The 27,387-nt window shown below is 41.6% G+C and overlaps 1 protein-coding gene across 4 annotated transcripts in view; it reads right to left on the minus strand.

The window, feature by feature from the left end:
* Window positions 1–10,518: 10,518 nt before the first annotated feature.
* Window positions 10,519–27,387, minus strand: part of grid1a (glutamate receptor, ionotropic, delta 1a) — a 232,473-nt gene continuing 215,604 nt past the window's right edge. For 2 of the 4 annotated variants that reach the window (XM_070977036.1, XM_070977039.1), the window contains 5 exons: window positions 22,074–22,269; window positions 19,845–20,011; window positions 16,647–16,887; window positions 12,312–12,450; window positions 10,519–11,262 (listed from right to left, as the gene is read on the minus strand). In XM_070977036.1, the coding sequence (XP_070833137.1) occupies window positions 10,850–11,262; window positions 12,312–12,450; window positions 16,647–16,887; window positions 19,845–20,011; window positions 22,074–22,269 (1,156 nt within the window). In that variant the 3' untranslated portion in view covers window positions 10,519–10,849. Of the gene's footprint in view, window positions 11,263–12,311; window positions 12,451–16,412; window positions 16,888–19,844; window positions 20,012–22,073; window positions 22,270–27,387 lie in introns of all 4 variants that reach the window. The other 2 variants (XM_070977037.1, XM_070977040.1) reach the window with 2 other exon arrangements.

The following is a 27,387-nucleotide window of genomic DNA, read 5'->3' on the forward strand; positions in this document are numbered from 1 at the left end:
CCGGTGACGCCAATCCGGGCGACGTACGCTTCCTTGCTTTAATTTCTTTCATAAGGGGCTTCTTGAACTGCTCTTAGTCTGACCCGTCACCTAGAACCTGTTTGCCTTGGGAGACCCTACCAGGGGCATTAAGCCCCGGACAACATAGCCTCTAGGATCATTCGGGTACTCAAACTCCTCCACCACGATAAGGTGGCAGTTCAAGGAGGAGTTATTACATTTTTAAAAAGTTGAATATCTTCAGCGCTTTGTGTCACAACCCTGATTCCCAAAGTTGGGACGCTGTGTAAAACATAAATAAAACAGAATGTGATCACTTGTCGATCCTCAGTGACATAAACTCAACTGAAAACAGCAACAAGACGATATATTTAATGTTTGACCTCATCAGCTTCTTTGATTTTTGTAAATATCTGCTTATTCTGAATTTGATGCAGCAACTTGTTTCAAACAAGTTTGGACAGGAGCAGCTAAAGACTGGGAAAGAGGTGGAATGCTCCAAAAACAGGTGATGGCATCATGATTAGGTAAGAAAGAGGCGTCCTGGAAAGGCTCAGTCGATCACAAGCGAGGATGGAGCGAGGTTCACCGCTTTGTGAACACATGACTGGATAAAGGAGATCACTACAGGGGCTCAGGGACACTTTGTTGATCGGTTCTGTTTTTATTTACATTTTCCACAGCGTCCCAACTTTTTTGGAATCAGGGTTCTGTGTCTGAAAGGAAGATTTCTAGAAATGGATGGATGAATAGGATTGGATGACATTGGCTGTTCGGGATACTTTTGTTCAAGGAGAGACGTCACTGAATTAAAGTTACATTAGTTGAAGCAGAAAATGTAATTTTAATGTTTTACAATTAATCTTCATATCTCAGTTGTTTAATGGCAAGAAAGTTAGTTAATGATCAGCTGAGGCTGATGTGAATGTCATTAATTTAGCAGGTATCTGGTCATTTTTTGTTATCATTTATTTTACTTACAAGATGCCAACATGGCAGCTCACAGTTAAAACATGCACAGTGATCACCACTAAACACAAAGGACTCATAATCCAGAGTTACATGCAGTAGTACATCGCTCACACCCAGCGTATCAGCAACAAGTTAATGTTAGACAAATTAAAAGCAAGGATATCTCTATGCAAAGCATTTGGTCTTAAAGCAACAAAATGGACAAATCAGAAATTTGAATTGATGATCACCAAAGTTATCACAATTCATCCTGAGGGAGACGGCAAGGCGTGTATAAAATCTGATACCGATCCGTCCAAACGTCCAAAGCAGAGGACCAAACCACCGACAGACCAACATTCACATCCCGAGAGCGCGTGTGGCTAAAAATAATCCCTCAGTAGTCGAGTGATTAAATCTCGCTGCCTCACAAAGTTCTAAATCAAAGGGAAGAAGATTGTGAGGAGCATCCTGGCGGTAATCAATACCCAGTAAAATGTGCCAAACACTGCATTGATGCTGTGAATGGATTGTCTCTATCCAGACAGGGTCACTGCTTATTATCAGCTCTGATCATCTGAAGAATAAAATACAGTTTCATCAGCTGAACTGACTAAAAAACTTCTGCTGCAACGTGATGAGTGCAGCCGAACGGGATTCGTAGATTGTTACAGTGCAGTCAGTTTACGGAAGATATGTCTGGTGAATAATATTAAAACAGCTAAGTGATGGATCTCTGAGGTCTGTTTAATTTATTTTGACCAGATGGTCACACAAGCTGCAGCTCTAAGGAAAAAAAACAAAACAAAGAAGAAAGCTCCAGTCCGTATCACAGATACCCTCCAAAGCAGCGTGTTTTTTTTCTGTTTGGACATTTAGCTCTGCCGCTTCCTCTGCACTTGAGACACATGCTGTAGAAATAGCGTCTTCATTAACTGGCCGGTTTCAGGCGACGAATATCAAGGCTCATTCAGTGTGGGTGCACAACAACCTGTTGGCAAGCGCAGAACAACGAGCGCACGAGAAAAAAATATCTCCGAATACAAAGTCAACACAAGACCAGCCAGTGAGAAAGAGGCATTTTAAGCATATTTGAAGAGACAGAAATAGTGATGGAGAAAATAGATGGAAAGAAATATTGGGATTCTGCCGGCTGCCTTAGTTATGTCTGGTATTGGGCGAGAGAAAGAGCCTCTGCGGCACGGAGCATAAAACTTTCATAGCTCTGTCGGGATGCTGTGTTTCTCTTGGATTATTTATCAAATAGTGAGAAGTTGTTTATCACACAGCTAATACTGCTCTGCTCAGGTAGGAGCTCCGCAGCTACTAATATATCGGGCCACATAATAAATATTAATCTCTTCTCCATCAACATGAAGGAAGAAAAATGGATGTGGCACGTTCATTTGACCCAAGTGTGGAACAAGGTGGATGTAGTAGCTCGACTGGAGGACTCTTCCTCTGATGTTGTGTGGAAAAAACATCGTGGCATGAATGATTTAATGAGGATATTATCAGAGATAGATATAGTGCGGTGCTGCGATTTGCCCGAGCTGGAAGACAAGTGAGTCAGTACAAAACGAAGCAAAACACGAAGCAAAACAAGAGCACGTGCGCAAAACAAGAGACACCGAGAGACCTATCAAAAGCAGTTTCTGTTGAGGTAATCAGAGGTCACTTCTGATTGACCCTATTGAGCTCTGAGGGCATTGTTTTGGCTTCACAACAAAGTCATTATCTCATCCTAATTAATCCCATTATAAGCCATGCACAGGTCACTGTCGGCTGTATGATGTAGAGAGCGTGAGGTATCGGAGGCCCCTGCGGTCCTGACCTGCCAGGGCCGCTTTGTTGTGCAGCACGCCACAAGAATAACAATAAGACATATCAGTAATGTTGTTGCTACAGTTGACTAGAAATATAATTGATGGTGTTATGAGCAAGCGGTTGGCTTTTCCTTCTAGTTCACAGTCCCAGTAATAAATGTAGTGAAGGTAAAGGCTGTAGTGCCTCATACTGACATATTAACCGTCACCACACACAAACACGCCAGTCTTGGTCCTGTCAGCATGTAAATGCGGTAAAAGTGACTGCTGAGGTCGCTGTTTCTCTTGAAGGTGCCCTGTGGACTTCTCTCCTACAAGGTTTCTGTTTACGTTCAGTTGAAGTCTAACAAATGTGGTTAATGCATCCCCTTCAGCCATAAAAATATAGCTTCTTCTTCTTCTGTGCTGTGTTTACTGCCACCTGTAGATCAGCGGAACAGTTAGCAGTCGGAGCGCGTACAGTGTCACCTGTGTGGCTGTGCACATGCAAGCAAAACAGGGACCCGCTCATGCCATGTACTATACACGTTACCTGGTCATGCAGCACAAGAATCCGTCTTGCAAGGCTTTAAGTTACGTGCCTGTGGCTGAGCAACAGTTGTTTGGACCAATCAGCAACCAGTCTGCATTAAAATGTCAAAAAACGATTAGACCTGTTATGTATTTGTTGAGTTGTGTACTTACATGTACTTATCCCAAATGTTTCCAACGTGAGTTCGTGGGAAGCAGATGGTTCATCACATTGAGGAAGGGAGTTGTTGAATGTGGCTTAAAGTCACATGAATTAAACTTTTAATATGTTACCTCATCCATGAATGTGATGTGTTGTTCAGTGGTTTGTTGTGTATTGTCCTTCACTGCGTGCTGTGCTGGTGTCTTGGTTATTTCAGTTCATGAAGTCTGCAGCACCTTGCAGTATTTGCTGTAATGTAACGATAGCATTAACGCCAGCTTAAGAAACAGACGAGGCTTGCTGTGTGAGATGAACCTGAACTCATGCAGAGAGACGGGCACGTCAGCAGTCGTCGTGTTTCTCAACTCCTTTTCCTCATCTTGACCTGCATGTGCACACATGCTACTATTTTTAGGCATGTAAACACGCGAGCAGGGACAGTATGGCGTCACATATGTTTCCCTTGCTGTTACCACTCTGTCTCTCCTAAGAGTCATGGTGTCGTAAGACTGGAGGTCTGAGTGGAAACCAGCCACAAGATTAGCAAAAAACAAAACAATTAACGATACCTCACAATAACATAGTGGAGTCTTGATTCAAGTAACGAGTTGTGAGCAGCCACATCCTAGCTGATCGATTGATCCGTACAAGGGGAGGATAAAAATTGCAGGTTCTGGCTGTGCAGATCGGCTGATTAAAACTTGTGGTGTGGGTTAACACAAGAGACAAGATCGATAAAAACGCGCAGTGTCTGCCTAGCTTTAATTGACCCAGAAAACTTAATTTGCTTCTTACTATGAACAGTCAGATTCTAAACCAACACCACAGTTTTCTGCCAAAGTTTGGTTTTGTTTAATTCACCACTGATTTCTGTCTTTGGGTTTTTATCTTTACTTCTCTCCTTGCTAAGAAGTGGGGCAGACCTCGTTTGGGAAAAGGTGCTGCTGCTGCTAAATGTTGCATTCTGGCCAGTGGCTGCAGCTGCACTGTAATCTGAACCAGCAGTGTGCTGCTTAAGTTGATTCATGGACATAACTTTATCAGCTATATTCAATTGAAACTGCATGTCATCCAGTGCAGGGGTTCTCAAACGTTTCCCTCAAAGCTGCACATCTGATTCTTATTCACGGTCAAAGGTCCAGAGCAACTGGCAATAACAAGATAACGTTTAATCAGTTAATTGAAGTCACGTCTCTTGTGATTTGGCCAGCATGAAACTGAGGCAGATGAGGCTCAGACAGTTTGTCCATTTACACGAGGAGTACAAAGAACCAAGGAGTGCTCAGTGCTCAGGACAAAACCCACAGTTCAACTACCAATCAATGTCCGTATCTCAACAAAAATTCATCTTTGGGATCCCAGAAGGCCAAGAAAAAACTCAGTTTGAAACTCAAAACAACAGCTGGCCAACCAAAATAAACCAAAGTGACGCCTCTTGCATCTAAGAGACCATTTCTGTGATTCTCTGTAGAGCAGGTGAGCTATAAAGCACAAACTTTGTGGCTCATTTCTGGGGTTGGCAAGCAAATCGCCATTCACTCTCAGGACAGACTGGACCTCTTGGTTGAATTTGTTCATATTCTGCTGGTGGGATGGGAGCTTTGGTGGGCCGGATGTGACCCTTGGACCACCATTTGATGTTATGAGCCGGGTCTGGATTAACTAGACCTTTGGTCCAGGTGGACACCGAGGTCCAGACTTTCAGAGGCTCTGATCCAGCATCTTATCATGTGTACAAATAACCGCAGTTGTGTTCTCTTCTCCCACTTGGGGAGTATTTTTCTTTCTGCACTGTAAGAGGCCTTTGTGGCTGGCTGGGAAGCTGTTTTTGAATACAGACATTATGCTGAAGTCAAATGTGTTTGCCTCAGTAGAAAAGGGCAATCTCCCACATTGTCACATTCTTTCCACAACATGAATGTAAAGAAATAGTTTTTAAAGTTTGGATATTTTTATGCAGGTATTCAGATTTAAGATCTACTGTAGATGGACCACGAAATAGTCTAATAAGGAGTGAAGAATACATAATTTATTGGTGAAGCACTTATGCAGCTTTACCAATATGAAGGGACATTGTGTAACACCTGTCCTCACAGCAGAGGCCCTTTTGCCTCATGAAAATTTCATTATTTTCTTAAAGCTGCAGTGTTTCTTATTATAATGCCAGGAATGAAGTGCAGTCTGCGCTTCAGCATTGTTACAGGCAGGGGGTTACCCGCTAAATTAATGACAATCCCATCAGCCTCTGTCCTACTTTGCGTTTAGTGCTAATTAGTAAATAATTTTAGCATGAAAATCTTATCTGCTAAACCTCAGCATATTATGCTATTGCAAGCATGTTAGCATTTAGCTCAAAGCAAGACTGTGCCTCAGTACAATCTCATACAGTTGCTAGCTTGGTTATATTTGGCTTATGTTTATATTTAGTTCTGCTAGCAGTCCAGCTTAAGGCATGGCTCTGTTACTCTCTCCGTCAGTCAGCATTGACGCTCATGACTTTTCACCTATCATTATCCGCTCTATCATATGCCTGGTGCTTTATGTTTAGTGCTAATTAGCATGCATTAGTATGCTAATAGGCTAAAGTAAGATGTGATAATGACAACTACCTTTGCTAAACCTCCGCTTGTTAGCATTGTCATTGTGAGCATGTTTGCATGCTAACTTTAGCTCAGTCCTTCAGTACAGCCTCACAGCATTGATAGCACATGGCTCTTGTTTTTATGCCACCGCTTTCTTTATTATCCTCATTCCACCTTAAACTGTTCGTCTGGCCACAGTTTCATAAGAGTTGTTGAAAGTGGAACATAAACAGATATTGCCAATAATGAATCAAGGCAGCATAAAAACATTTTTTTTATGAAAATGGCCCAGATAGAGAGCACCAGTGTACCACTCTGCCTGTTTACCAAGTTTGTTTCCTCTCATTGGAACAGTGAGTGTGCTTATTAAAAGTAATGCATGTTAAATTACTGTTGTTCAGTCTGAACAGCCTGAACAACCTCAAGTCTGGATGTCTGGATCTCGCTACTTGAGCTGCCAACACGTTCGCAGAAGTTGAAATCTTTTGCTAATCATACACTAAATTTCACTGGCTGACAAACGCTGGAAGTAGGTCAAGAATACAAGACTTGGAAGTTTTATTTACTGCTCTTTATTACAAATAATCATACAAAAAATCGTAATACAGCAAGTTGACATTTATTTCTTTTAAAAATCTATTTATTTATATATTTTCAGGATAAGAGTGTATCACATTTTAGATTTGTGAGGCCCATTGGTGGCGAAACAGTCTTCTTCCAATTTATTTGGATTTAAAGAAGAGAAAGAAGAAACATACTTTTATTATAACATACAGTTAGTTGCACACTACATGCAGACACGCCATGCTTCTGCAAAATTATTTTCTCCGCGTTTAACCCATCCTTGGTAAGTCCTTCCTGCGCAGCAGACCAGGATTGGTGGGCTGCCAGCTGACAGCGGTTCAGTTCTCTTTGTCACCATTGGTCAGGTGGTGATCTTGCATGTTTTTAGTGGAGGTATATTTTATGGAGGATACCTCAGGTGAACATGCATGCAAACTCCACACAGAAAGGCCCTTTTTCCTCGAGCAGCAGGCACCGAAGGCATGGTGGAGGACACGCCCCAGGCGTCCACAGCGAGAGTCGAATCTGGGACCTTCTAGCTGTGAGGTGACAGTGTTACCACCATGCCACCTGGATTTTGATTTTCTCGGAGGGAAAAGTGGAATACCTCCACATTTTGGGATTTCCAGCCAAGTAGTAGTTCTGTGAATGGTTATGTGCCAACCCCCCCCCCCCCCTTTTTTTTTTTTTTTTAAATTTTGTTTAATGTGTACAAAAACCAAACTGGATGCAATTGAGATTCAGAGGTGCTGGATGAAGGCTTTTGTTAGCAGGATCAATGTGTTCCTGTGTTCAGTCTTTATGCTAAGCTAAGTTAGCCAGCTGCTGTCACTTCATGTTTACAGACATTAGATGTTTATCAATCCTCTCATCTATCTAACAAAAGCAATTAAGCTTATTTCCCAAATGTTAAATTGTTTCTAAAGACATGTAGCTGTTTCCTAATTAAAACTCCCCGTCTGCCATTTATGTGCTTGAAAGAGTGAAATATCACTTAGTCTATAGACAGTTCTGCGGATAACAGATTGATCTAAAAAAAAAAAACAACAACTCATCAACAAAAAACAAAGATCTGCCTTGAAGAGAGGATGAAAAACCTCAGTATAAAATAAAAACCTGTTTTTAGAAGAGTTCATCTTAAAACATGTTATGCGTTCCATCAAGTAAAGCTCAGAGGCTATTCTTATGCCAAGCACTAAATGTGGAAGCAATTCAAGACAACGTCATCAAAATTGAAAGTTTTGGGGGCAAAAAAGGCAAAGAGCTTCCCTCAGGACAAGAAAGTGAAAGCCCTGCATGCAGTTTAAGGTATGATGGCCCAATGAATGGATAATAAGGCTGCAGAGGCAGTCTGGACAGACGGTCAGCGATCTCCCCGGGGGGAGAATAGAGGTTATTTTTCAGCAGATTGCCTCACACTGCCCACACGAGCTAATTATACAGACTATTCATGCGAGTCTTGTATGGCAGAATTGTATAATTACAGAGACCCTGTTCCTGTGATAATGTGCAATGCGAAAAACTGATGGAGATTTTGTTTTACAAGTACTGTGAGTCTATTAGGTGATTTTCTTCCATGCACAGTAAATGATCTAGATTTCTACATGAAGATATTTTAATTACACGTATTAATTTTATTCTGCGTTACGCAATATTTCAAATTGGACCTCTCTTTTAAGATGACCTTTTCCGTAATCTCCTCAGAGGAGAGTAATCTCAGTACAGTAGCTCCTCTGGGAATTGGATTTTATTTTTAAAGCGTGCAAATTGAGGCAGAGTGTGTGTGCTGCATCTGATGTGGAGGTGAAAAAGGCCATGTCATAAAATGAGTCTTGACATAAAGTGGTGGCAGTGGACTGTTTGTGTTAGGCAAAAACAGGAAGTACGTCCCTGACAGGACTCAGCTCAGCTCTCAGAACAAGGTCAGCGGTTCCTTTGAGCACAGGCACGGAGACTTCACAGCATCGCTCAGCACCACGTCTAAGACTGGCAGGCAGGACCGCCCGACAGGAAAGGTGACGGGGGCAAATCAACAATCTCACCACACATATGAGCACGGACAGATCTCCTAACGCTGAAGTGCATGCACACTCTCCAACTTGAGGGAAGCAATTTCAAAAAGTCCTTACTTCCTTTTTGAAGTTTTCAACTTTTGGGGCACTGTGCAGTCAAGTGGAGCTACCTTAATTATTATTTTGGACCGACACTTTCCCACCATCGTATGAACCGGGCCAGGTGCCCTACCAGCCCACACAGATGGCGGCGTTTGCAGTGAGAGATCACGTCCTTGTTGCCACCGCAGTGACTCCTTCAGGAATTTTCTTTGTTTTCTCCTGATGAAACTCTTTGCCTTCAGGTGAAAATAAGCAGATGGTGACTCCATGTGTGTCAGAGGAGGCAGATGTTAGTCTACATCCTAGTCAGCCCAGCAGTGTGGGTCAGTGGCTGCAGTGGCTGTGGTACGCAGGGGGAATAGCTGTTGACTATTTTTCTAACACGAAAGTGCTGTTGAAGAACAACCGCCTGCTGACGGTGATGATGATGATGGCTGTCATGGTGACGAGGTGTATCTGGAACACCTACATCATGCCATTGATACCTTGAATGAAAAAGTATAGCTGATAAGTTAACGGCTCACAAACTGGTCTGTCCCTGAGACCTGACTATATTTCCTCTATAATGAGTTGTTGTTACCAAAGAGATCCCTCGGGGGTCTGCAGCCAGTGGCTGTTTTGATCTTGGTTTATTTGATATCACCGTGTTGGTGCTGCTTCAACATAATTAATGTTGCTACAGGATCATTATTGCAAGCAACCAAAAAGGGACAAAGTCTGCTTAAGGAGCAGGTGGATGAATGGCTCAGACAGGACTTTCACCTGGGGGACTGGGGATTGTGTCCGGCGTGGAACTTCTTGTTATATTGTATATAATATTTTTAGACTTAGTTCTCTTATTACTTTGTTTCTTTTCATTTTATCTTGCAGTTTGGTTTTGTTTAGGAAAAGATCAGGGTTCAGATTAAAACCTTTCACAACCTTAACCTCCAGTTAGAAAGGCTAAATTCTCACATGTGTACACTTTTCAGGTATTTTCCTCCAAGATGCAAAGCTACGAAGGTCCTGGAGGATTATAAATCATGTTGTAGGAACAACACCGACAGGCAATATTAGTCATGTTACTGTGTTTTGATCTACTTGCTGGATTCCCACGTGGGAAGTCAGACTTGGTGTTTGTAATGCACACCTGGTAGACAGGTGCATAGAGAAAATAAACTGTATCTGAGGTTGAATTCTTGAGTTTATCAGACGCATTTTGTTAGATCAGTGGATCATCAGGTGAAAGCTCTGATGAATCCTTGCTTGGCAAACATGTGTTAGTTTCCTGCTGCAGGGACACGCTGTCATTTACAGTAAACCATGTGTTCATGTCATAAACGGCATCAGAAACCGAAGAGAGAAAAGGCACTGAGTCGCTCATAATGTAAATATGAATCTATTGTACAGTGGTTGCATTACAACAGGTTTTTTAATATTTAAAATATCGACTCATCAATTCAGATTTTTTTTAATGGAGCATACAAAAGAGCCCTAATTTATTGCACTAATCATCCTGATGAAACATCTGAGGCTCTCATTTCCCTCCTATTGAGCTGTTTTATCAGTGACCCCCAAATTCGCAGATACGCACTGACAGCACGGCAGCAGCTGCTATGCTAAATATGTTTTCAGGCACACATCAGTGTTTTTTGTATTGTAGTTTTTATTACTTTTCATATGAAACAAATCAATTCTTCCAATGTCTTTGAAGTGGGAAATGTATTTTTATCATGAATTCTCACAGTACATTCAATTAATGTTGATCTGAAAGAAAACATCGTTGAACTTGGCACTTAGAAAACAACCACAAAGAATTGTCACCTTTATTCATTTAGAACAAAATTTACAAAGCCATTCAAACAGTCACTTTTTTTTAATACTTTTATCTTTTTTAAACTCAACTGTTGAGAATATTCAAAATACACTTTTTAATGGTTGCTTCGCTCTCTTTGTACTTACAAATATGTACATTAAAGTCTCAGTGTCTTGTCACTTGTCGTCCGTCTGACTCTTCATCACCGGTAATAAAAATTCTTTTTTAGTGTTTTATTTATATCTCGTCACACTGTTAGCACTCTGTCAGCTCGTCACTATTGTGTTTGAGCTCGAGTGTCTGTGAATGTCCGGCGTGCTCAGATGGATGTCCCGTGGCTGGGCTCACTGGCTTCTGGGATGGGTCCTCCTGGCACTGGTTGGTAGGACATTGGCATGGGTGTCTTGACTGGGCTCTGCCGGAAGAGCCCCCCATTGGGCGCCCTGTGTTTGCAGCGGATAGAGGGCATGGTGGCACTGCTGAGGGGCAGGGGCAAGGTCCTGCCGGCGGCCGTGCCCAGTGTCCTTCCTGCCCCATGACCCTCCTGGAGGAAGGTGGTCACAGAGAGCCGTGGCGGCCCCCGATGGGCTGGGTAGTCCCGAGCAGACAAGGCCTCTAGGGACTGGCTGGGCTGCATGCTGCCAATGTCCAGGGCAGAGATCTCGATAGACTGGCCTGGCAGCTGCTTGTGGGCCAAGTCCTCGTCCAGGAGGCTGTTCAAACGCTGGTGGACCTGTTCCAGGTTCACCTCTTTGTCCTAAAGACAGATGGAAAGAAGCCATAGAGAGTGTGTGGAATAAAAGAAGCCAGGAGAAAGGATAGTGAATAGAGGTTTTAATGGAAGGGAGAGCATGAATGTAATTAATGGGGAGTGTGATAAAGAATAAAAGTGAGAATGAATGTGCAGTGAAAGGGGTTAAGAGTTTAAAAGAGAGAATGGGATGGAGACAGAGTGAACGAAGACAGAGAACGACAGGTTACAATGGTTGTTTCATTTTCACCATCATGACCAGTTTACATGCACTGCAGTATCTCTATTATTATTATTCAGTTAGAGCCAGTCTAACACACATCTATTAATATTCATGTGAGTCTGAAGGATGCTGAAATAACACGCTGGCTTATTTCAGCTTTATTCAGGAAACCCAAATATATTAATTAATAATATGCTGGATTTTCTTTCACGCAACCAACATGAAGAGAGACATTACCTTAAAACACTACAACTTAAGTATGAGGTCGTATAAGGTAATGTCTCTGCCTCTGAGATGAACTTAACGAAGATGTCTCTTCATGCAGAAGTGTTTAAATTTTCTCCACAATTAGGTGACCACACATCTACAGTGGATGACTCTTGCATGAAGAGCATCAGCTGTTAACCAGACAGGCTCCGATGGAGGCGCAAATCTGATGAATCAGACTTTGCGAGGCAATAAAATCTGAATGAAGACAAAGTAGTTTATGTCGCTTGCCTAAAGGAACTTTTGAAATATTCCTATTTCTCTTCCAAAACAGACATCAATGAAGCGACACAAATATGGGGGAGGAGAGGGAGGAGCCAAATAATCAGACTCATTTTGGCTGCACCCTGCCCTCCACACAACATTTGATTCTATCATCATGCACCCATGTAAGTCGAGCCACACTGAAGACAGACAACAGACAACGGCCAAATAACAAGAGAGACCATGGAGTGAGATGACAGATGAAGCAACTACAATCTACCCTTGCCCGGCCCCATGCCCCGCCCATTCACCCTGACACAGCCAATAACCATCCAGAACAGCGTGTCAGGCCTCTCCTGACCTGTGTCAAGAGCCTCGGCCTCCTCCCAGTCTCTCTCTCTGTCTGTCCATATGTCCCGCCACCCTTCTGGTGAAGCGCTTGTTATGTCATTATATGTCAATGGACCAGAAACCCTTTCCAGACCGTAATCCTTCACCTGCTGAAGATCATAGACAACCATACATAACCAAAACGGTCCCCTTTGAATCCGGACATTGACATATAATTGCAGTTAATTACTAGTTAGATAATAAAAGGGAGAATTCGACATTTTGGGAAATACTCCGATTGGCTTTCTTTGAGAATTGGATGAGAGGATCTGTGCTAGGCGTCGACTGATGATCAGCTCGGAATATTTAAACTGACTGGATGTATTTTTTCATCCGATTTCTGATAGAATAAATCGTCTGCTGTCACAACTCTGCGGTCTCGCTCAGTAACCCGCCGACAGCACTGTCGGTGGTGTAATAGTAATAGCCTATCACCACAGACACTCACAGAGGAACACATCTACAGACTGGAGCTCTGTTGTCTTCTGGGCCACAGGTTTTGCACAAGTTGCAATAAACATCACAATAAACAATATGCTGATGTTGCAAAAACGCCACAATCTCCCACAGCTTCCCTGTTGCGCCGCTGAAAATGGCCCGCAGCCCGCAGGATTTCACTGAATGGAGGCGAAAGCGACTGCTTTGAAATCAGTCGCTCTTTTGCCGGAGTCCTTGAATAATGCACTTTGTAGCTGTGATTTATTGTTAACTATTGTGTAAGAAGCCTCGTCTGTTCCGAGTGAGTTCGTCTTCAGTGAAGTCTGCAGTTTATGAGGGGAACAGAAGCGTTCTCACTGGAGAGCTGCTGAAAACTGCCCCCCAGTCTGCTGCTAAAGAACTGAGACTGCAAATTGAGGACAGGGACTTTGAGAGAAGGACTCAAATTTCAATTCAAGTTTTACCAGTTCTGATTTATTTTTACTTAATTAACTTATTACGAAACTTTGGGGAGCTATTTTATTATTTAAAATTTTGTTTATTTATTTCAAATTTCAGTTAACTTCATAAGAAATGCTGCTGGGAGCTGCCTGCGCTTTTTTAAGATAATGTTGAAGAGTTCTTCTGCAGCATTTAATTAAAGATAGCTTCAAGGCATTTAAACAGAGTTTTGTGTTGTTGGAGTTTATTGTCAGTGGGAGGAGGAAGTACTCTTATCTTTTACTTTAGTAAAAGATGCAATACTACAATGTAAATATACACAAGTGAAAAAGTGCTCAGTGGTCCATTTCAGAATAATTTACATTACAGGACTATAAATGATGCATTAATGTGATTTTTCCACTTTAATGCTGCAGCTGATAAAGGTGGGGCTCATTACTTTCTATACTGCTGGGTACTAATTCAATACTAATAATTTGAATCTGCAAAGTAATTAGTTATCAAACAAATGCACTGGAGTAGAAATAATGAGGTAACAATTACATTTTATCACTGGTTATTTGTACTGCAGATGTATACTGGTTCCAAATATCGATTATTGGTCTCTTCGATTGCTAATAATCAGTTTCAGCCTTGAAAAAAACCTCATTGGTCGGATCCTAATCTGCACCACTCTCACGCCTGTGTGTCAAGCGTAGAGCTGTGAAGTCTGAGGAGCTGTTTCTTCACACAGAACTCGCATAAAGTTCATAATTGAACACAAACCTGAAGGTGTAAAACAACAGCTTGTGTTTTTAAAGGAACCGACTCGCTCTTACTTTTTCTTGGTGAAAGAAAGCTGGCCACACTGGCTTCCTGGAGTCTTACCACGACTGTGAGGTTGTTGGTCAACCAGCAGAAAGGCAAGAAAGCAAAGAAGGCTATTTCCCAAAAAGTCAAATTTTAGACCATATTCACATGGAAGCCATTTTCCTCTGACATCACACTGAGGGTTGGAAGCTAAATCCTGTTGTCTAAGTAATAATGGTGTACAGCTGTGTTCAGGGTGCAGGTCGTGTAAACTTAGGGAATCTGACAAGTCATTATCATTTCTCCGCTTCAAAATTGATCAGCAGCTCATAAGACAATGGCCAGTGGACATTTGGACAGGCATCAGGCCATATTTTAAGGTTAAATAACATATTTGATAGCCTGTTAGCTACGATTAGCATTCAACCACTTCCTAGCTAAAATTTGATAATGTTACAGGGTATGATAGAAAAGGCGTAAATTAATTCTGAAACGCCAATGCACATTTTGACATTTATTTAAGCCCAGAAGTCAAACACACTTGATGTAATCAAGCTAACGTTAACTGTAATGCTAACGGTCTCTTCACCCGACCTCACCCAAAGTCAGTAACATTTGGTGACGTGGTGCTAACTGGAACACAATTCTGTGTAAGGTTTGTACAGACGCCATCCAACACAAAAGTGTGTTCCAGGCACTTCAGCAGTGAGTGTTTCGTGTGTGTGAAGAGGCTGGTGGGACATGCCCCCCATCGTTACATTATGTTAGGTTACACTGCAAGCTTGACTGCATCCAGTGTGTTTGTCTAACAGTAGATAATGGTTTATGAAATATGTTGTTTTGCCTTGAATGTGGCCCAGTGCGCCTTGTCTTTTCAGCTGCCGATCAATTGAGAGGCAGTGAAATGATAACAACTGGTCAGATTCTCTGACAACCTTGAACGCATCAGCATGACATTCTTACTTAGATAACGCTGTTTGAGCTTCACACCCTCACCGTGATGTCGGAGGAATTTGGCCACCTTGGGAATATGGTCTATACCTTTAAATGACTAATGTGTTCAGGCTTGCAGCAGGTTTTGTTTTAAAATGGCTGTCATAATGTCCACATACTGTATGTTTGTGCTGTCATGTTGCCAGCGATGCTCCACCCAGACCTTTTGAATATCATACACTCGCTCCTGCAGGCTTGAAAGGCAGCTGTGTTCAGTCTCAGATCCATCTGTTAAGCAATGATTACTCTGTTTTATGGTTGCAACTGGCCATTATTTTTAGTGACGAATAATCAGCTGGTCTATAAAATGTCAAAAACAGAGGAAAAATGGCTCCTACAGGATCAAGTCCAAAACTCAACAATATAAATTTTACAATGTTATAAAACAGAAGGAAGTGACAAATCTTCCCTTTCAAAAGGGCTCTTTTTGCTTGATTAAACAAGTGTAATGTTTAACTCAACTCATCCAGTTGCCTTTGCTCTTCTTAAAAACTCTTATTATGTTCTTTTTAATCAACTAATAATGGTGTGATCAACACAGATGGACAGCAGTAATCAAGAAAAAACTATGCATGCAGTCACATTTGAAGCCCACAGAGGGTGAGTGTTTGATGCTCAGAAGATTTTTGAGTGGAAAATTGCTTCAAGACAAGTCTACAAACACAATAACAATGGAGCACACAACCATGATTATACTCAAACACATCTTGTATAAATAATGAGACAGTGGTGTCTGTTGTGAATCTCTCATGACAGCAGTATCTGGTCATTATGAGAGCAGCTGCACACAAAGACTGAAATAGAAATCATCAGCAGTAACTCAAACTCTCACAAACACCAAAAAGCAGCGTGGGTGGAGTTTGATTTACTGTGCGTCTTTTCAGGACAGGACTGGGTCTTAAATGGGTGTCCTCTGCCAGTGGTTCTTTTTGGACTGTTGGACTGTCAGTCAAACAGGCAGGTCAAGGCTCAGATTCTTTGCTATCGGCTTTTGCTCACACTTTAGTTTAGGGATCCATGTCAAGCCTTAGTTGTCTGGACGCCTCATGCAGAGGGGCTGCCCAGTCGACAGCAGCAAGTCAGAGCTCTAAAGCATTAAGACTTGAATGGATTAGCTAAAGAGAGCTATTGTACAACTGAAGCACTCAACGACTCAGAAGTACAATTTCAGTGTGTGGTTTTGAATTTGTGATTAAACGTAAAATGTACTGTTATCTTTCCAGCTGCGGATCTCTCACATGAGCACCAGTGACTGTTTGTTCAGGCAGTAATGTTGCCAATTACTGTTTTTATGTGTCATGTGAGAGAGAAGCCTCAGAAGTCCCTAACAAAGCACCCCAACCTCTCTCCCGACATGAGAAGGAATGAATAGATTGATCACATGATGTCTGGACTATCATCAGGGGCACACCTATTATAACTGGGTGTACTGCAGCTCTACTAAATCGGGGCTGGTGTCAGCGCCTGCTGGATCCATAAAGTAGAGTGTGGCAGTGGCATCTCTGGGCAGGACCGGGGGGCCCGGGGGTCTGGGTCTCGACCGGGGCCTTGGTGGGGCAGGGGGACCCGTGGTGGCCACCATGGCCCGGTTCTGGGTTAGCAGGCTTGGGCCTGGGCCCTGGCCCGACGAGTTGTCGGTGGTCACCTCTTTGGGCTGCTCTCTCCGGCAGTGGTTGCTGTTCCACCAGGTCTCCAGTGCGGCCACCAGGAGGGCCAGCAGCAGCCCGGCAGCCAGGATGCAGAAGACGCCGGCAAAGCTGTGGAGACGCAGCGCACGTCCCTCTGGCTGGGCTTCTGCGTGGCTCTGCAGGTCACAGCGGCCCTTCTTTGGCCACCATTTCTGCTTCAGGATGTCCAGGTCCCCTTTTTCCTGAAGCTCCAATATCCTGTGGAGAAGAGTCAGTCATATAACACCTTCCAAACAGGTGAGTGCAGTTCAAAGTCCTTCACAGATGGCCGAAAAGCTGATAAGAAGGCAGAAGAAGAGTTGACAAAAACTAGATTAAAATGAATGAAAAAAAAAGAGATTTAAAAGTTAGAATAATAGTTATAAAATAGATTAAAGCTTGACTAAAAAACATTAAAAGGCAAAACAAAATAAATAAAACCGAGGGGTAAAAGAGGGAGAGGATTAAAAAAGTAAGTAAAAATATTAATATGAATAAAATAACAGATAAATTAAAATTTAATAACCTCGGGCTGAAGAGGTAAATTTAAGTATCCGTTTAAAGACTTCAACACTTCCAGCTGCTCTCAGATCCTCAGGCACTGTTCCAGCAGCTCAGACCATCAAAAGCTAAAAGCCGCCTCACCAAAGGTTTTAGTCCTGCACTTTGGAACAACTAACAAACCAGTGCCAGAGGATCAGACAGGCTGTACTGGTTCATACACTGGAAACATGTGAGCATGCCAGTGCAAGACCATGAAGTGCTTTAAAAACAAGTAAAAGAAGGTAATGTGAGAAAGCAATGAGGTCTACTTAACAATGACACAAGGAGGTGCACAGAACAGTGGAATCCTTCAATAGCACTGATTCACACTATAAGGCTGGCTAATCAAATTACAAAGACAATCGAGCAGAGAATGGGAATTAAATAATTTTTATTGATAAACATGAAGGATGATTAGAAAATCAATGTGACTGCACTGAATGACTGTAATTACATTATAATATGGTGTAGCTCATGAAATAAAACTAAGAAAAAAAGAACAAAAAACCCGCTCCACACTGTTAATGTACTGCATGAGCATTGATTGTTAGCTCATTAAAGACCCATGGTGGGTAAAACGCCATAAAAAGCTGCAGTGTGCACAGCTGCAGTGTAAGATGTGATACTGATATACTGTTGCTAACGAGAGCTAAAAGAAGAGTTTTATATAAACACGTCGAAGACTAACTGGCTTCGTATCAAACTGTAAGAATCAAATACCATCAGTTAGCGTACGGGCAGGAATGGATGGATGTTGCAGAGGAGAATGATGACGGCTGATTACAAACAGAGGCGAGACACTGAATCTGTCCCATCGGAGAGGTTAGCTTTCTGCAGTCATTATTCAACCTCCTCAGCAGTGACATATGTGTCTGTGCACAAGCCTTCACACACCCAGCCCTTGCACACACAGCTGCCAAAGCTTTTGACATTTATACTCATGGAACAAGACAACCTCAGACGCTTTCAGATATTCACCATTTCTTTTCCTGCAAGTCATGTATTTAAGATCATTCACCGAGGCACTGTGCTTTATGGGTGATCAATCCTCCCGTTTCAGATGGTGTTTGCCCTGAATTTATATTTTACATGAAGGAGAAAGTTGGCTGACATGATTTGAATTTCACTCCCATCAATCTTTTAAAACTGCGCTGAAAATGTTTGGAGCAGCATATTTCTGTCTTGTGTCTGGGGGGAAAATAACAACAAAAGTAAACAGAACGTGGACTGATAAATGAAATATGTACTTCTCAGTCTGCCTCTTCAAGAGAAACTAATGAAAAATGTTCAGGTCACAAATGTTCAAACACATTTAATTCTATCTAGACATCAGTCAACATTAATATGAACACTAGGGTTTATTAAAACTTGGGTTACATTTCATCTCTCATTATTCCATTCTCTGGCCATCTGTTCTGTCCACCATGACAACGCTGTTCTGACCTAAGTAATCACTGAGATTTGGAAAAAGTCACATCGCTAGAAACAGGTCCAGTGAGGTAAAAATTACGAGCATTCAGGTGATCACACATCGTAAACAAACTCCAGGTAAGTCAAACTTTACAAACCCACTCGTTCAACATTGACCGACTGTTCTTGCTGTAGTTCATTTTCAGCACTGCTATGGTGGTTTCACCTCCAAATAAAGCAAACTGATCATCAGGCTAAACTGTCTCTTTTACAGACCTGTCTTATCGCCCGACAGCTGGTGTTACATGTCCAGTTGGACCAATGTCTCCATATTTCCATATTCAAATTAATTGGTGTGTACGTTATCATATCTGAGCAAACCGATGTCCAGAACTACAAAAACAAAACCCAAGCTGTAATATGCTGCAGGGGGTCCTCAACTACGTTTGTCCAAAGGTCATAATTTTCATAAATAGACAGGGAGAAGGTTACACTTAACATTTTCACTTTGTTAGAAAATGAATGTCGTTTTTATGAGCCTAAATCAGTGTGAACAGACTCCTAAAAAACATGGAAAATCCATAATGATAACAAAATACTGAACTAGAAAATGCTCACAGACCTACATGAAGGAGGCAGTCAGTGCTCAATACAAAACCCACAGTTACACTACCAATGAATGAGTTGTTTGCCTCCTGAATGAGTCAGGAGGCAAACAAAAATACTCAGGTTGAGACTCGATACAACAGTTGGCCAATGAAAACAAACCCAGGTGACACCTCTGGCATCTAATAAACAACCTTAGTGATTCTCTGACAACACAGGAGTTACCTCCCTTGGTCCAGCCAATACGCTGCTGTCGGCTCCAGGGAATGTCCGGGAGCTGAAGCGGTTTGATGGTGGATCCACGGGCAGAGAGAACGGAGCTGAAGAATAATCCAACTCTGCAACTATGAATTCTGACTTTATGGCTGTGTGCCAGAGGTTGGCGAGCTAATCGACAAACACTCTCAGGATGCACCGGGTCTCCTACACTGCTGAGTAACGTTACATGCACACATTCTCTGAACTCAGTCATACTCTGCAGGCCCAATTTGACCCACACACACACACACACACACACACACACACACACACACACACACACACACACACACACACACACACACACACACACACACACACACAAATACACGGTATGAATGATATACCAGTCTACGTACTTCTGAGAGAAGAGGTCTCTGTAAGGACTGCCGTGCTGCAGGGCCATGCCGTAGCCTCTGGTGCTCATGCTGTTTCCTGCTACGGTCAGAGTGCAGTCGTCGTCTGTCAGAGCAGCGTACTCCACCACCGCCATGTCCCACAGGAAGGCATACGACTCTCGTTTTGTCTGGATAGTCCAACAAAAGTTCCCACAGCACGCACACACAAAGACATACACAAAGGGTAGATACATGAATCACTTGTTTAAAGCGGAGTGACACTAGCTTCATTTATTTCCCTTAGCAGAGACAAAAAATGTATTGTACAAATGACAGATTCTTCTAGACGTGGTCATAAATACAAACAAAACTACCCTCTTAAAGATGTGATCCTGAAGAAATGGACTGTAAAAGTCTTGTGAAACATGTTATTCCTGCTTTATGATATAAAAATCTAACGAATTCTTACTTGATAGGTTAAATCTGCCAATTTGTGAACTTTTCCCGTGTTATGTCCCAGCATCCAGTTTTAAGCGCCTACATGCTGAATTGCAGAGTGAAGACATTATCAGCAGGAGATCTCCCTGTGGTTCTTATTTTAGCAAGTTAGCAAAGAATTACAGCAGCTGGGTTGAAAGACTTTTTCCCCTGAAGTTTCACTCCTTGAACCCGTGTGCCTGTGTTGGTGGTAGATTGGCGCACAGCAGACTTTTCACTTGGAAAAAGCAATGAGTAGAGCAAACAGTAGAGCTAAATATTTGTGCATAAATCAGCATAAACATTTTACCCCACTCAGAGTACACATTGAATAACATGCACAACATTAGATTTCTTCACAAAGATGATGAAAATATTTGCATCCCTATTATATTCAAGCTTTGCATCCCTCTGCGTGGAGCATATTTTCAGAGACACGATCATGTGCCGTAGCCTCAAGCGCACACAGTGGAGAATATGTAGAACAACCATAGTTGAAAATATGTCTGAAATCCCTCTGGGTTTTTTTCTTCCTTTTTGCACACAGTTCTCTGGATGTCTTCCCTGTGGTGTCCTTACATCCTGTGTCTTGCAGATTAACAGTGTGCTCTCAACAAATACAGCTGAGCAGGCTTTTCACCTCACATCTCATTAGGACCACAGGGCTCTCTAGTTCACTTACCTTTAATAAATAAATAAATATGTGCTGGATATCTAAAGTATAAAACTGAAGTCAAGAATGAGGCTAATGCAGCAGTTTGAGCAGTAACTGTGAATGAAATGGCTTCCTCTCATCTCAGAATTCTGCTGATGAATTTAAGAAAAAAGAAAAAAATGAGTTATTTTCCATTGATGTATGTTCAGTGCCAACTGGCCTGACTCCACTCAATGCAATTAGCTACTCAAATAATAAAGCAGTTTATTGACAAGTGCATATGCTCCACTGTAATTTGTTAAATTATGGATTATTCTTCCATGTGTTGTTTGTAACTGTGTGTGCGTGTGTGCCCATTTGTGTTAAAGGAAGATAGGAGAGAACGCATACAATTTTAATTTCGTAGCACACTGACTTTGAGAGAATAATTAAAACCCCTCAGAATTCATTAGATTCAAATGGTCACTTTACTCACACGTCTTTGTGAATCAGGGACGGTAATTATTTAGCTTGTTTAGTTTGTTGTTCCCAGGCTGCGTGACAATAAAAAGCTCCAGTTAACTATCATCAAGGCTGAGGTATGCATATACGTATGTATATATCAGTAGCTGAATTGTGATATAATTTACACATATATTATATATTTTATTACACATATATAACAACAGACTTGACTGAATCTGTCATTATTTCATAGGCTGAATGTTACTGTGAAATTATACTGTCTAAAGTTTGGTTTGGTTTCTCCAGCATGATGCGAAAAGGCAACAATAGGCAACATGAGTTAAAGAGATCTGAGACAGAACGCAGTTTCATGAGTGAATACTAAGGCTATGTTTACACGGAAATGGTCTGAACAGAAAACGAAAATGTGGCGTTGCGTTCTCACTTTTTATTCCGCGTTTAGATGAGCATTTTTTGGGGGGAAATCTGCATGCATGCCTGAGCAAGTGTGTGAAATCAGAGAAGATTTCCACGGGGGGGGGGGGGTCACTTTTTTTTGTGTTTTTAAGCCCCAAAATCATCACAGACTAAACGAAAGGCACATCTGATAAAATATTGTGTCGTTTTCGCCCGCGAGTGTTGTCGTGTAAACGGGGCCTAAGATAAATGCTCACCTTCTTGATTCCCTCTGACGGGCTGGAGACAGAGTTCTCAAAGCCGTTGTTCTTGTTGATGGTCTTCCAGAGCTCCGCGAACGTGTTGTCCTGCTCCAGGGGGTTGGTGCCTTTGGCCTGGAAATACTCGTACACGGCCGACTCCCTCACAGTCCCGTAAACCAGGTCCGCCTGCCTGGACAGGTCCTGGAACGACCTGCAGTCAGGGTCACAGCAGCAAGTTGGTTTACTAGATTTGAAGACTGTGAATATGATGCAGGAAATACGATTATTGTGGAAGTTCAGTGTTTCCCACACATAGATTTTACTTGGACGGGCCACCCAAACACAGGTATTTGGGGACGTATTGTTTTTCTTTTTTTTCATTTTTGTGTTTTATCCATCTGAGAGAACAAAGCCAATCACGATAGATTAATTAGCTGACGATCACACCTGCTCTGCAGAGAAACACAGACAGAGACGCAGTGAAAAAAACTTGAGTTTTGGGCGACTGTATAAAACCTTCTGCTGACAAAGAAAGCCAAGAGAGCAGACAAACGCACGGAGACAGAAAGAGAAAGATGATGGAAGCCGGTATGTGCGCAGCACTGAAGGTAAAAGCAAGGTGAGCAGATCAAACTAGAGAAGAAAACACCAGAATAAGATGGAGAATTAAGTTGCATTAAAATGGTGCAATAAATAACCCACTGAGGAAAATGTGGTAATGGATTCTTTCAAATATTTTCAATAGAGAAATATAATCTCTCCCACCCATTCTGTGGGAAACACTGAAGTGAAAGTACATGCATTAAAGAACACTGCAGAGGATATTAAAGGCCTAATGAACCATTTTCTCTACTTTTTTTAATGTGAGCTATACTCAATAGGCACAAACTGTACACTAGAGATGGACTTTTAACTGAATTATCAACATTTTGTGCGTTTATTAACCAGTCATCATTGAAATATGAACATGACATACACACCTCTACAGATACAACTGATTTAAACCGAATCAGCTGTTTTTATTGTACTAATCTGTTTGACAGCCCATCAGGTTCTAATCCTGTGTTTTAATTTTTGGAAATGGGAATAGCTTTTGTTTCTGTTTGGATCACAGACTGCCTTTTAATGATCCTATGTTACAGGCTCATACCATTATTGCGTTGTTGTTGTTTCCAATGCACAGCCTGTGCACTGCCAACAAAGCTGTTACTGCTTACAATATGTCAGCCTGCAAAGTCTCAGCCTTGTTTCTTCTGCACATATGATGCAAGAAATCAGTGACTTAGGAAACACTTTTATACGAATGAACGCTTGACAATTGAACTATTAAATTAGCACCTTCTGCCAAAAGACTCGCAACAGATTTAGGCTTCATCTGCAAATTCAGTTGAGTTTATAGATAAAACATCTAGATGGGGATGTCTGTCTGGCACTAATCTAGCGAATTTATGACACTACACTGTATGTAGGATTTGGACATTTCTGACCTTAGTGCCCCCGCAGTGTCAGCATCAGAAAAGATAACACTCCTCTCCTCCTTCAGTCATTACTCCGCCTACGCCTCTTGGCTTCTTTCCTTTCATATGAAGACTTTTCTCTCTATTTAAAATTCAAGTTCCCTCCTCCCTTAGCCTAAAATCACCACCTCCCTCTCATGCACACATTGGAGCAAATCACCAATCAGCGTGTTCTTTATCACCCAAATTAGCTGCACCTGTAGTGTGCTGCCTGCCAGTTTTGATGTCGATGCCAGCACTTTCCCCAGCACAGCGAGCACCGTGACAAAGTCGATTCAGAGTAATGATGACCAGGTCGGGAGGTTAAGTTACTGACTGTTTATGGGGATTGGGCTTTAGTCCCTATTAGAGTCTACACCAAACTCTAATCTACTTTTTCTGAACAATACTTTATATCTGAGAACTGGTCTCTCCTGACTGAAATGCTTATTATGCAGATGCTATGCAGGCAATAAGGAATGAGGCTCTTTGCAGCAGCTGTATTTTCTACATGGAGATTACTGACAATTATGTACAGCATCATATTTGCTGAGTGGTGTTGGGTTGATATGCTGCAATTCTTTCGAAAACCACCGTATTGGAGCAGCACCAGAATGACTGTGTAACTAAGATTGTCTTCTCACTCTAATAAATGAGAGAATCGAATGGCTTATCTTAAGATGATGTTGTTGGACTAATTCAACCATTTAATTAGAAGCCTATGGTGTAGCAGTGGTGGCTGAGGGGAAAAAGCAAGCGAGACAGACAAAAAAATGATTAGATATTGCATGGTCTCCATCTTATTCTTTCAGATAAACTGCAAGCTTAACTGCAATGAGTAAAATATTCTGCTTTAATTTTGACTAAAGGCTCACTTTCATGTAACGACACAAGCACCAACACATGTGGAACTATAAGTAAAGAGAAGGAATGGAAGAGGTGAAAGACCCCAAAAATATGAAAAACAAGACAGATGGTGGAACATTAAAAAAAGAAATCAAAGATCCAGTAAAATTAAACCACTAATATTTATCAGACAATGACTTTTTGTCATAGATTTTTTTTTAATTTTAAGATTTTTAAACACTTTTCCTTGTTTGCTTTTTCTTTGTCAAAGCAGTCCAACATACACTTTGATCCACAATCAATACAGAGAGGTCCAACCCAGCCCTCTGTTCATTAGCTATAATGGCTGAAACAAGACCCCACACACACACACACACACACACACACACACACACACACACACACACACACACACACACACACACACACACACACACACACACACACACACACACACACACACACACACACACACTCTTCTCCCTCTCTGCCATGCACTGCTGCACAGACATGCCTGGAAAGATTATTCTTCTCTTCTTATGCGTGCACGTCACAAATTCCCTACGTCCCTTGTAAGGTGTTCTTTGTTGGAATCAAAGCTGCTCATGGTTATATTGAGCTTTATTAATGTAAAATTGGCCATAGCCGCAACAATTAAACCAACGCAGTTTTGTAAAGGAGAGCGCAAACAAAAGGGAAAAAAGCCACGTAGTGCTTAAAGAAATGTTCTAATTTGTAAATGTTGGTTTATTTAAGTAGTCACACTATTTTGAGACAAAGTGGTTAATTGTTCCCTTTACACCAAATTAATGTATCATGCACATGCAGATTTAGAAGCATGCAACAAAGCACACTCTCAGTGGGACTCATGCTCTCATACATACTGTAAAAGGTGGATATATGGTGTTTTTTGGCAAGCTGCTGCTTTTTGTAAGTGTACCAGTGTCAGTAATGGACCTCTGGAGGGAAGAAAGTTGATTTCTCCAAGAAAAGAAAAGAAAAAAAAAAAACCTTTTGATGTTCTTAAAATGACAGGAGCTGGACTGCACCTCATTATCTGGTTTTTAAAATTCAAATCATATCTGTCAGAATCTTCTCAGGGTTGGACAATGGATTTGTGTTGGAGGACAAACTGCCAATGCTTTTATTACAAACATTTCAAAAGCAGGGAAGAAATTTCAGATTTGCCAGTTTGAAGGTATCCAGCCTTTTCTGAGAGGCACTTTGTGTTATTAGTAGATCTTTGGTCAGCGGGTTTAATTAAAACCAAGGTTGTTGTCTGCATAAAAAAAAAAAAGAAATTACATTTATACACGATCTTGCCAAGTTTGAGCGTGAAGTGAGCAGTGAGGGAACTCTCAAGGTAGAGTGAATCTGGAGAGAAAGATAAAGAAACTGCCAACAGCAATCCAAATTCTCATAGCTCTTTGGCTCCCATACTTTAACATGGTCTCACACAGCACAGTCCGTCTGCCTCAGCCACAACGAATCCAAGGCACCAAGGACTTTGGGGAGGAAACAACTTTCCTTTTCCAGGCCAACCTGCAGTCTGTCCACAGGCTTTCTCCAGTAAGCTGATTTCTTAAATGTCACATGAACGAGAAACCTGGTTTCTGTAATCGGGGGAATGTATTTTGGGAGACCTGATTTCCACAGATAGATTTTTATATGGGAAACCAGTTTCTCATCTGCTTTATACAAGTACACAGGTGCATGACTAAAGACTGCAGACAGAGAGAGTTAACAGCTGAGTGGCTGGATTAAAGAAGAGATAATTACAAAGCAGCGCGTCTTCTTATAGAAAATGACTTCATCGAAAGTCTGACTGGAGCTGAAACTAAGACAGAGTACCCTGTAGAAATCTAAATAAGTCTGTCTCACCACTGAACATTTGACTACTGTAAAATACACAAAACAGACACTTCAGCAGCATCTTCTGTCAGTATTATAGTTCAAATTAGTATGCCATGCTCTGATTTAAGTCTGATTTAAATGCAGGCTACACACAGACTGCATTCCTGTGTGATTTTCCAATCTACTCTCCTCCTGTGCTTCTACAATGGTGCAAAGGCAGTTGCTGCCTTCAAAAGAGGTGAATTCCACTTCTGACAGGAATAAAGCTAAATTTCCATTGTGCCTGACCTTTAGGTGTGTCTGTGAAAATGATGCATAGGCAGCAAGTTTCCCCTCTCTCACAGGAAGCCTGTGTGCCAAGCACAAATCCAGTCTTAGAGGTCTTAATTTGTGTCCGTACAACTGAGTTTATAATGTCTCAGCACTGACTCATTTAAATGGTTACGATGTTGGCAAACTACGAGCTAATGTGACATAGTGACCCTGTGCTTTATGTGGTGAATTACAACTGTGTTTTCAGTTTTTTCTTGATTAACTTTGATTTCATTACAGAAAATGAATCATTAGTGTGCTAGACAGATTCCCACGTTGATTATAGGAAATGGTAGGACCCACAAGGTAGACAAAGAACCACAAGCAGGCTTAAAAATAGTGGCAAATTTTGTCATTAAGTAAAATGATTCCAGTTCTGGAGGTGAGGTCGGACTTGTTAGTTCCTCTGTAATGAAAAGGAAGCAGTCACTTCCCCACACTTTGCTGTAGTTTAGTTTTTCTACTCTGGAAAACAATTATCTGATCCTTCCAAAATGTTAATCAAGATGTTCTCAATATGTCCATGCCATTTGTTTGGTTTCTGTTTTCATCTACAGGGTGTAGGGCAGATTTAAATACTACCAAGTTATAGTCAAAGATTTTGCATAAATGTGTTCACAGTGAGATTCACATTGGCAGAGTATTTACTCACACAGGTTGTCATTTGGTAACTGTAGCAGCAGAGGTAACCTGAACACACTCCTGTTACGTAAGACCTGATGCTCGGTACTTTAAGAAGTGTCTTAGGCATGAATAGTATATGTGAATAATTTTGGTTTTGGTTTGTACTGTTCAGGTTTTATTGCTTAAAATCTGCTCAG

The sequence above is a fragment of the Chaetodon trifascialis genome, chromosome 13 (assembly GCF_039877785.1).
Source record: "Chaetodon trifascialis isolate fChaTrf1 chromosome 13, fChaTrf1.hap1, whole genome shotgun sequence".
In the NCBI taxonomy this organism is placed as follows: domain Eukaryota; kingdom Metazoa; phylum Chordata; class Actinopteri; order Chaetodontiformes; family Chaetodontidae; genus Chaetodon; species Chaetodon trifascialis.